This window comes from Xyrauchen texanus, chromosome 31 (genome assembly GCF_025860055.1).
Source record: "Xyrauchen texanus isolate HMW12.3.18 chromosome 31, RBS_HiC_50CHRs, whole genome shotgun sequence".
Taxonomy (NCBI): domain Eukaryota; kingdom Metazoa; phylum Chordata; class Actinopteri; order Cypriniformes; family Catostomidae; genus Xyrauchen; species Xyrauchen texanus.
In genome coordinates this window covers 9,191,125-9,203,390 of record NC_068306.1, presented here as the reverse complement: position 1 = coordinate 9,203,390, position 12,266 = coordinate 9,191,125, and the positions used below count along the sequence as shown (strand labels likewise).

Sequence of the window (12,266 nt, the reverse complement as noted above, 5' to 3'; positions counted from 1 at the left end):
TTTACATAAGTATGTAAAATGCGAGCGCTTGGCCAACGCATTGCCAAAGTATCCTTCATAGGCCAGGCTATTCAAGACTGTTTTGCAATTTAAATAAATACCAAAATGTATCAATAAAACATTTTCACTCTAATGAAAAAAAATAAGTATATTTTACTCAATATTTGGGTGTGCTATATATTTTTATGCTCATTGGATTATGGTATAGTTATTTTAGCAACATGCTATTGTCAAACTCTATTGAAATCAAGCAAGTAGACAGCAAGACAGCTCACTAGCTTTTGGAACAGAGCTATAGTGTATATACTGTACAACATATAGGCTACGGCAGCCCAATTTAAACCATGGGAATTCTATCTTGATGTACAAATCATTTTAGAAAATGTGTTTGTTGGGTTTCTGAAGACACTGACTACTGCCCAGGCTGTAAATATACCAGCTGTAAGACATCAGTATTGTATAGAAGTGTCCAAATATGGATCCTAATCCATGCCAACCACCAACAATGCAAGAGAAAGCATTAGAAACAGAGGGAAAATCCAGGAGTTTCTTTCCATTCCAACATCAAAATCCATGCAAATATAATCTGCAAGCAACCCCAGATGCTCTCTCTCTCTGCAGGTTATTTTGATACATATCAGAGCATGTTAGCATACAAAAGCAAGTGAAATTGCTTTTATTTATTTATTTTTTTGTTTCCCTTAAGACAATGTGATGTTTCTTATTTAAAGGGAAAAGAATGAATCCTTTCAAAGTGCCTGAAAGAAATAGACATCTAGTCAGTTCATTATTCATAAAGCACTTTTAAATGAAGACTCACTTGAAAAGACAAAGTAGTCTTGGAGTTTAAGTGCAGGATTCTGTCGTTAACCAACAACCACTGGAAAACCTTTTCAATTCTTTACCCATGCAGATCTCAGGAAAAATAATAATAATAGCTCTGTTCTAAAACCTTGCTGCCTTATTGGCCTTTCACATCAAACATGCCTTTGTGCCTGATTATGCTGTGTAAAACAGTCATGTGATAGATTGACTTCTTTAACTATTGCACTACTTCTTGCTGCTTTCTCAGCATCTTACGCAGGAGCCATTCATTTTAAGATGCCAGGCTCTATTTTTGAGAGTGTGCAAAGGGCAGTGCTACGTGTAATGTGTGCTATGTCTTATCCGATTTTTGTGAGAGCACTAAGTGCAGTTTCCGTGCCAGCGGAAGTGGGCAAGGGTGGGAGTGTTTGCGCTATCTGTGAGTACATGTGCGCAAACGGAGGGTATATTTTCGTGGGGCAATGGTGGCTCAGTGGTTGAGGCTCAGGGTTACTGACCAGAAGGTTGGGGGTTCAAGCCCCAGCACCACCAAGATGCCACTGTTGGGCCCTTGAGCAAGGCACTTAACTCCAGGTTGCTCCGGGGGGATTGTTCCTGTAATAAGTGCACTGTAAGTCGCTTTGGATAAAAGCATCTGCCAAATGCATAAATGTAAATATATTTTATGTTAATGAAGTGGCACAAAACACAATTTGCTATTATTCTGAGAAATAGATAATTGCACTAAGACATTTCAAAAGCAGGTCTGTATTCAGCACAAAGTCTAATTCAAAGTGAGTGTATTTTGTTTCCATCTGCACGTATTGCTATATACATTTTGGCTTATCGCCGCCCATTTGGCACGTTTCCGCTCGGTTCTCCCGATGGCCAGTCTACCACTGATCGGCCCAAAAGTTCGTCGACCCACCGGGAAAATGCCCGGTATGCCTGATTACCAGTCCAGCCCTGCACATAAGTGACTGTTAGGGAACGCTCTACATAGACAGAAACAAAATAGTGTGAACCAAATACATGAATGACTCGCGATAGAGTTGGACATTAGCATATTGCAAAGCTAACGTGATACTCTAATAAGCTATATAACTAAATACACAACTCTATATTGTGTAAAATAGTCCATTATCTTTAGATCGAACAATTAAAAATAGAATTTTATACAATGATTTAGTCTTTTAAATTATACAATTATTAATTATTTATTTATCTCGCTTCATCCGCTAGCACAAGTAAAACAAAATAATAAAAAAAAAACATTTGTGAATTTCCTTAGAATCTGATCAAAAAGATGTATCTTCTAACACACCATCGTGTTTCTGCCTACTTTTTGGATAAGCCTTCATGCACCTATGAAGCATTAAAATGCAGTCTAGGAAGACAGCTTTGTAGGTTTTAGAACAGACCTTTGAGTAACACCATCGTTTAAACAAAAATCAAAGAAACTTCCTCCATTCACTGAGCATGTAACAGTAACAAACACCACCCAGAATCAGCGATTTTAGATATCTCTGAAACTGTCTGTGGTGACTCAATGGGTCTCTTAGCAACCGCCAAAGCACTTACGAAGTCAACAGCAATGTTCTCCACCACTATGACTATGTGTCTTATTATCTTGTCAGTCATTTGTCTATCTGTACTGCCTTCTTCCAAATAACAACTGAAAAAAAGGGTTGAAAACTCACATTTCGTTCACAATGACAGATGCCTTGCCACTTGCTGTTCCATTAATATCAAATCCTCTTTACTGTGGCAACAGCATGGTATCGCTCTGAATTATGACAATCACAGCATCCTTGAAGGATCTATCTATCTATCTATCTATCTATCTATCTATCTATCTATCTATCTATCTATCTATCTATCTATCTATCTATCTATCTATCTATCTATCTATCTATCTGTCTATCTGTCTGTCTGTCTGTCTGTCTGTCTGTCTGTCCATCTGTCCATCTGTCCGTCCGTCCGTCCGTCCATCCATCCATCCATCCGTTTGTCTGTCCGTCTGTTTGTCCGTCCGTCCGTCCGTCCAAATCTACATTTTAGATCCACTTTCATCTCTCTGTCCTGCTTTTAGCCAAACAAGTGCACAGAAAGACAGCGAAAGAGAGAGGCCTGTTTTAGCCAGCATTTTGTGCCCTTTTGGGAAGGCCAGGCTATTTTAAATGACCCCTCTGTATGACATCATGCAGATATGTCATGTTTCTATGTGTGTACGTATATATATATATATATATATATATATATATTAGGGCTGTCAATCGAAATTTTTAATCGAATTAATTACATGGTGTCCCGTAATTGCATTTAATCGCATATGCAAATATTTGCTGAGAAAGCCCCTCATATAACAATAACTCAATATATAATGATTATACATATTTATATCAATATATAATTATACATAGTTATCTTTAAATATTTAAAAATTATATATATATATATATATATATATATATATATATATATATATATATATATATATATATATATATATATATATATATATATATATATATATATATATATATATATATATATATATATATATATATATATATATATATATATATATATATACACATACATATGCATATACATATATATATATATATAAACAGGTGGTACTACAAGCTTGCATTTCTCAGGAATCTTCCTTATTATGGTCCGTGGGCATGCGATTAATTGCATTAATTTATATATATATATATATATATATATATATATATATATATATATATATACCGATCAGCCACAACATTAAAACCACCAGCCTAATATTGTGTAGGTCCTCCTCGTGCCGCCAAATCAGCGCCAACCCGCATCTCAGAATAGCATTCTGAGATGCTATTCTTCTCACTACTATTGTACAGAGTGGTTATCTGACTTACCATAGACTTTGTCGAACTAGTCTGGCTATTCTCTGTTGACCACTCTAATCAACAAGGCATTTCCATCCACAGAACTGTAAATTCTAGAGATTGTTGTGCGTGAAACACCCAGGAGATCAGCAGTTACAGAAATAATTATACCAGCGCATCTGCCACCAACAATCATGCCATGGTCCAAATCACTGAAACTAAATTTTTTCCCCATTCTGATGGTTGATGTGAACATTAACTGAAGCTCCTGACCGTATCTGCATGATTTTATGCACTGCACTGTTGCCACATGATTGGCTGATTAGATAATTGCATGGTTAATTGTTGGTGCTATATATATATAAATGTCACTGTGGAAACCCTGGACATATATTTGTTATATCTAAGTTATTTTCCAAAACAGGAGACACATCAGGTACATCAAGAGACACAAAACAGAGAGTGCAGATGTTTTTGACATGCCACAATTCCTATTTGCATTAATACTTTCAGCTCAATCCTTTGCTAGCAGCTGCAGTATTTACAGCTTTAATCAGAACTCAGTTCTTAGTTGAGCAGAGACACGGCCCCTTTATCACTTTCTTTTTTTCTTTTTTTTCTGAATGTATATCCTGAAAATGAATGCACACAAACACTCCAACAGAATCTGACAGAATGTCACTAATGAGGACAAGAAACAGACAAAGGACTTAAATCTATGTATGTGAATTTATGGTATTCCATGCCTATAGGGATTATACATTTCTTGATACTTAATCTCATAATCAACTGTTGTCATAAAATGGAATGAGTTATTTAAAGGTGTGTGTTATAAGTGTGTATATTTCTGTGTAAAGGATAGTTCACCCAAAAATGATGTTTTTCATGTTGTTCCAAACCTATGACTGTATTTTTCCCATGTAACAGAAAAAGAGATTTAAGGCATGAATGACAGCTCAGTCATGATTTAAACAAAAGATACAATGAAAGTGACTGGTGACTGAGGCTGTCAGTTCCAACATTCTGCCTAACGTCTCCTTTTGTGTTCCAAAGAAGAAGAAAAAAAGGCACACAGGTTTGGAACCACACGAGAGTAAATAAATAATCACAGAATTTTCATTTTTGGGTGAACTACCCCCATAAAATCTGTTTGGGAAACCTTTTCCATTATTTAATATTCCATTTTATTCTCGCAATTCCTCTTGGTTCTCCTAGTGGCGCAGAAATTACACCCTTCATCAGTGAGAAATATCCTTGTAATTGGTAATAATTATTACTGTATTATAATCAATGACAGCAGCACAGAAAAGCCAATCAGCTCTTAGCTGAAGTGTTGCTATGTAGTTTATATAGTACTGTTGGATTTGCCACTGCTGAGATACTAACAGTTACAGTATATAATCATGAGCTCTCAAAGCCTAATGAACAACTCAGAGCCACAGTGCTTACACTTTTGTGGGGAATCGAACTGCATACGGCTTGCTTATAGTCTCTGCATATTAAGCTTGAACATGAGAAAATATACAGTATAATAACAAATCACATAACTCACTTTTGCCTTTCAAAAGATCTAAAAGCAGAAGAGTTTATTTTGGGTAATTTAAGTCCTGTTTACTTCCCTTTGAAGCAGGGAAGTCAGACTTGAAAGCAGTTACCAGGTGACTGTTCAAAACTCATTCCCAGCAGCCTCTGTGTTATGTATCTCAAACAATCATCTTGCACAAGAAACTGAGAACATTCCATATGTGTGACACAAGATATTGAGATTATGCTGTACTCATAATCAGGGCTGGACTGGTAATCTGGCATACCGTGCATTATCCCAGTGGGCCGACGCACTTTGGGGCCGGTCAGGGGCGGACTGGCCATCGGGAGAACCGAGTGGGCCAGATGGAAACGTGCCAACTGGGCTGCGATAAGCTAAAATGAGCCGTCGCATTGTGCAGAACAGACCACAAAATGGCGTCGCGATATGCAGAAAACGACAGAGACTTTAACTGACAACTATAACCGAAATCATTTGAGGCTTGAAAAAAAAGGTAGGAAACACATTTGGATGACATTATTCATATTTATATAGCACCATTTTAACATATCCGCTGACATTCATAGAAATGTATGCATTTGGTACAGGGGTTGAATAGCTGTGTGCTATAATCATTTACATACCCCAATGACATCCCAGATGTGTATGACTTTATTTCTTCAGCTGAACACAAACTAAGATTTTTAGAAGAATATTTCTGCTCTTTAGGTCCATACAATGTAAATGAATGGTGACCAGAACTTGAAAGTACAAAAAGCACATAAAAGTACCACTAAAGATTTGAATACAACTCCAGTGGTTTAATCCATGTCTTCAGAAGTGAAATTATAGGTGTGGGTGAGAAACAGATCAATATTTAAGTCATTTTTAATATGCATTTTCCTCCCTGCCCTGTGGGTGGTAATGTGAATCCCCAAAAACAAAAGAAGACAAATATGAAAGTGAAAGTGGAGATTGATAGTAAAAAAAATCTTAAATATTGATCTGTTGCTCAACCACACTTATTATATCACTTCTGAAGATGTGGATTCAACCACTTGAGTCATGTGGATTACTTTATGCCACCTTAATGTTCTTTTTGACCACCATTCACTTGCATTGAATGTACCAACAGAGCTGAGATATTCTTCTAAAAATCTTTGTTTGTGTTCAACAGAAGAAAGTCCTACACATCTGGGATGGCATCTGGTGGTGAGTAAATGAGAGAATGTTTATGTTTGGGTGAACTATCCCTTTAAGCATCTTAGAAACTGTTAATATACATTTTGACAAATATAATTTATATGCATTTAGGAAGAGGAGCTTGACCAAGCACAGAAGGAGCAGATGCCATCAGTGCTTTGGAGTGGAAAGAGTGAAAGTTGCCTTTCAACGCACTGGATATATTGATTGTCCCTGAAAATGAGCTGGGGGTATGTGCCAAAACATGGGTCAGTGCACTGACTTTTTGGGCTACTTTATGCCCTTCACATCAGCTACCCAAAGAAGCTGACACTTTTTCTTTCTTTTTTGGAGCTCATACAGTAAATGGTGTTGCATCTTGATGATGGCAATATCTAGCCAAGTTGATCTAGCCAAGATCTTCTGAATGAATAGATTCATTTATAAATACAAACTGTTTCTGGTGTTTTTGTTACAGAATTAGTTCTGAGAGTTTTCACCTACCTGCATATAGTTCTGCAGTGTGCAGTCTGTTCAAATGCATTCTGAATTGCGTATATTTGGATTTACTGAAATTCTTTAAGTCATTGCATAGCCCACTTTTATTACGTTTTATGTTTATCATCATGATTTTGTTACTATTTTTGTATTTGAGAATGTATTTGGTTCTAAGAGAGCATGAATATCTATGTTAGATTGTAAATTTGTAAACAACAATAAAAACCTTTGGTATTCACCAGTTGTCTGTTATTTCTTCAGGTCATTTTATTTGAAAGTTAATTGAAAGTAATGAACAGAACCTAGAATTTGAAGCTGCTGATAGAACTTACAATTGAGCTAAATGAGTTTTAAATGCGTAGTTTTAATTGAAGCTCATTAATTTGGCCATAGCCAGCAACGTTATTTTAGGTAACGTTGGTTAAATTCCTAGTGGAATTTGCTTAAAAAGTGGGATGCAAAGATCATGCACTATATTTTTAAGCAAATCCAGTACATAATTGCTTTCAGTGCAGCATTTATTACAACAGAGTGGCAGAGAAAGAAAGAAAGAAAGAAAGAAAGAAAGAAAGAAAGAAAGAAAGAAAGAACGAACGAACGAACGAACGAACGAACGAACCGGATTAGGTGGAGCTCTGCATACAGCTATGCCTCTCCTCTCACATAATTACTTGCATAATAAGCATTCTGTTACTCCACATGGATACCAACAAATGGCATCATCCATTATACCCCTGAACACATGCCTACAAAAAGTCCCTAAGATCCACAGACAGTTAATACGGAGTTATGACCCTTCAAATCAACCGAAAGATTGAAATTAAAGGAATATTCCAGGTTCAATACAAGTTAAGCTCAGTCGAAAGCAGTTGTGGCTTAAAGTTAATTACCACACAATTAATTTCGACCCATCCCTCCTTTTCTTTCAAAAAAGCTGAACATCGAGATTACAGTGAGGCACTTACAATGGGAGTGAATGGGGCCAAATTTTAGAGGGTTAAAATGCAGAAATGTGAAGCTTATAATTTTATAAAAGCACTTCCATTAATTCTTCTGTTAAAACTCATGTATTATTTGAGCCGTAGCGTTGTTTAAATTGTCATTTTTACAGTCATTTTAGGGATTTAAGGTTTGTTGACATTACATCGTCATGGTAACGAAGTTGCAAAATTGGCTATAACTTTACACAGAAAAGATAAGTGATTGTATCACACTAAAATCATATCAACACGCATATTGTTTATGTCTTGTGGCAATACTTTTGAAAAAGTATACCATTCAAATATTGGCCCCATTCATTTCCATTGTAAGTGCATCACTGTAACACAGACATAAAGGCTATGGCTTTTTCCAAAACAGTGGTTTAGATAGGAAATACAACAAAGGAAAGAAAACTGTGCTTGCCAATCCATTTCATGGGGTATTTAAAGAAGAACTGCATCTTTAAAAAAAAAAAAACATCCTTGAAAATTAGCAAAGAAAAATGCTTAAAATGCTGCCAGCAAAAACTGCAGATTGAAAATATTATCTATTTTTGTGAACATACTTGCTTGACATCATCTGTTATCTCACTGCAAATAGATTTGATCAGTAACACAGAATTTAGTTGCATAATGTGTGCCTAGGATAGAAACATTACAGCATTGACATAGCTTAACAGTGGCCCACTATAATCCAATCCACCATCAACCGGCAACAGAACAAGCTTCTGGCTCCAAATCATAAATGACTGACACTAACATTATGATTTTGCAACCCCAAAAAGCTAACTGACAGCTACATATGACCTTTACAAACTGAATGGTGATGTTTGATGAAGTTTTTTTTTTTTTCAATGCTTGCATGAATCTTTTGCCCAGCACAGACAGAGATCTGTTTTCACAGGAGAGTCTATCGATGACTATTAAGAGGCAGATCCTTGGAATAACACTAACCATCCTCAAGGAGTGAGGTCAGTTTGTAGAGACCATCAAAGTCACATGCAATGAGACACCAGCAGCTTTAATAATTAATTCCCAAGATACTTCTCATGATCTTAAAACATAAAACAATTCAGATGATCAGAGCCATGATCTGAACCTAGTCAATAGAATAGAATCCTTTATTTTGGTCACACATTATACACACAGTTTTTTGCATATATACAGTGAAATGTATTAGTTGTATGCGATTACACAACATACAGATACAATGAAACAGGCTAATTGCCCATATGGGATCTTTGGGGTGGGGTGGGGGGGTGGGGGGGTGCTATGGATGACTGGTCCTTGGGTGTCCCTCATTATTATGTATTGCTCCTTGACAAAGCCTGCAGGAACAGGCCTGTTTTTTAAAGCACTCCAATTTGTTAAAATGCAACGTTTGAAAGCCACTTTGCACCACTGCATCAAACCAAAAGCATGGATGTTTAATTTGAAAAGAATAATGGTTATTGTTTTAAGTAATGAAGGATAGGGTGTAATGTAATCAAAATGCAGCAATTGAAATCATTGACAAGTGTATCCAGCTTTATTTATTTTGGGTTTAAGATATTTTCCCCTCCCAGGTGCATTTTCACCATTAAGCTCCACAGACTCTCCAGGATCAACTCAAAGAGACTTTGATCATTTCAAAATCAAACTTGACAAATTGTCTTAAAATATGCTATTCAAAGTGTCCCTATACAATAATTTCACCAGATTTAACCAATATTTGATCTAGTAACACAAGACAAGGTTATACTAGAATTAAGCAGCCTAAACATATAAAAGACTAAGATATTAATATTGTATTTATTTATTTATTTATTTATTTTTTTGCATTTGCATTTGCAACTATTTTCATTGTTTTGATTTCGACTGGATTATTCCAATCCAGATTATGTTACTCCATATTCTAAAAAAGGGCCTGCTATCCTGTTATACAGGACATATGATGCAGGACTGCGAGTGATGCAGGAAAACATGTATGGATGGGCACTAACGCGTAATCTGGTATACACCGGAGAAATCCTGCCAATTCCTGGTGTTTCGGGGGTCTGAGCGTTCCCGTGCGTGCCGACAATCGTGACCAATCGTTTTAGTTCCTTTGCCACAAAGACATCGACTTCATTAACCTTCGCAGCGATCAATATGCATCACCCCACCCTTCAGTGTCCCGCATCAACACTCACCGACAGAACGACCTACCATTCCGTGCCGTTTGCCCGAAGATCCCGGTCCGGTGACAGTCCAGTCCTGTTCAAAACATCCCGACTGGTGACGGTTTCAAAGATCACTGTGAGGACGGTTAAAAAGGATGCAAAGAAAGAAACGTATATATGAAGTATAAAGAGAAGGGTAACAGCCTAAATGTTGCGATGCTGAATCACTGCGCGCTCACCGTCTCGCAACCATTGTGCTGCAGGATGCTGGCTGGACCATTATGGATCCCATCAGCGTAGGGATGGAAAAGGGTAGGAGGGGGGGGAGGGATACCGGTTGCCATAGCAACCGGAGGGAGCGCACGATGACGTCAAAGCCGAGAGCGGTATCATAGGGGTGAGGAGGAGGAGTCGAGATGGAGAGAAGCGGCAGTGATCTCGCATTACTAGATTGGGACGCTTTTGCGCACATGACCGCCGACAGCGCATTTGGAGGCGGTCATACAGAAGCAGCTGGCCCGGAAGACCTGCATCACAGAGCATCGTATTCGTACGAAAGAATTGGTTCGTTGAAATGAACTGGTTCAAACGAAACGATTCACCAAATCTTTTGAGTCATCACTACAAAATGGTCTCATAAATCCGATTTGTTCGATTGTTACATACATTTTACAACCTGCTCGAATATATTATGTAAAATCTTGCGTTGTGTATGTTCCAAAATTCATTAAAGGCCTAAACTATATATATAAATATATATATATATATATATATATATATATATATATATATATATATATATATATATATATATATATATTTCAGTTTTCACAAGTTAAAATGTTACTTCTTGATACCAGCAATGGGATTTCTACATGTGAAAATGCACATTTTTGATATGCGTAAATATGTTTTTATGAGTAAAAACGTTAGATCTTGATACAAAAAAAAAATAATAATAATAAAAAAAAACTACGTCATTACTAATTATCAAGCTTTTGCAATTACAGATTAATAATTACATTATTACAAGTACGGTGATGGTGACGTAGTGGGCTAAAGAAGCGGTCCTCAACCAGGAGGTCGGGACCCACTAGGGGGCCTCAGCACACTTCCAGGGGAGCCCCAAGATCTCTTACAATTATTTAAAATATGATAGATTATTCTAATTTTTTATATAATTATTAGAATTCAACTTACTGAGTTGAAAAAAAAGAAACAGCTTGCTTTCTATGAAGAAAATACAGTTCTAGACATTTCTGGAATCACAAGTTAAGGAAATATCTTGTAATATAAATATTTAATAGCCTACATGAGGGACTACAATAGCCTACAATATTTTCTCTGACAATGGAGTGCCTTGGAGTCAAAAAGGTTAAGAACCACTGGGCTAAAGCACAGAACTGGTAAGCAGAGGGTTGCTGGTTTGATCCCCACAGCCACCACCATTGTGTCCTTGAGCATGACACTTAACTCCAGGTTGCTCAGGGGGGGATTGTCCCTGTAATAAGGGCTCTGTAAGTCGCTTTGGATAAAAGTGTCTGTCCAAATAAGCATTCCTGATGTCAACAACTGAAATACAAATAGTAAAAATGCTAATTTCTGATGTCTGTTATTTGGTTTTCACTCATGTCAATTGTCTATGATGTTATTGTAACTAGTAAGAAAACCTTTAAAGATAAATAATTGCTCTTCAGTTTATTGATATCTTTTGAAAATCCTTTTCCAAATATCAAAAATACCAAATCTAACATGCTAAAAGACACTGACAAATATAAAAATGAGTATTTTTTTTTTATTTTATTTTTTTAATAAATTGAATTCAATCTCTCATATCAGTAATGGACATTTGCACTAGGAGCTCTACAATTGCATTTTTACTAGTACTTGTCATATGCATCCTTATTGAAATATAATTTCAAAAATAAATTACATATATTTGTAATTGCATTTTGAGGACTGAATGAAAGGTGAAATTCTACTAGTGAAAATGCATTTACATATATCTGTCATTATGTTTTTTACTAGTTGAAATTAGGTTTTTGATATGAAGAATGGGTATTTCCAAAAAGTAATGTTGTCATTTTTATATCAAGAAGTAAAATGTACTAGTGCAAATATCACTTGCTGTAATTCCATTGCTGATTTCCTGAATTCTCATTTTAACTAATAAAAATTGAATCATAGATATCTGTAAATAATTAATATCATACACACAATAATTAAATGCCAAAAAGACTTTTGATACCAAAGTCCTTTC

The 12,266-nt window shown here is 36.2% G+C and overlaps 1 protein-coding gene across 10 annotated transcripts in view; it reads right to left on the bottom strand.

The window, feature by feature from the left end:
- Window positions 1-10,299, bottom strand: part of LOC127624826 (mitogen-activated protein kinase 10) — a 74,491-nt gene extending 64,192 nt beyond the window's left edge. For 9 of the 10 annotated variants that reach the window (XM_052099774.1, XM_052099775.1, XM_052099769.1 and 6 more), the window contains exon 1: window positions 10,053-10,271. Coding sequence is in view for 8 of the 10 variants with exons in the window: in XM_052099769.1 (XP_051955729.1) it covers window positions 10,053-10,055 (3 nt within the window). In the remaining 2 variants the exon portion in view is untranslated. Of the gene's footprint in view, window positions 1-10,052 lie in introns of all 10 variants that reach the window. The other variant, XM_052099771.1, reaches the window with a different exon arrangement.
- Window positions 10,300-12,266: the final 1,967 nt, after the last annotated feature.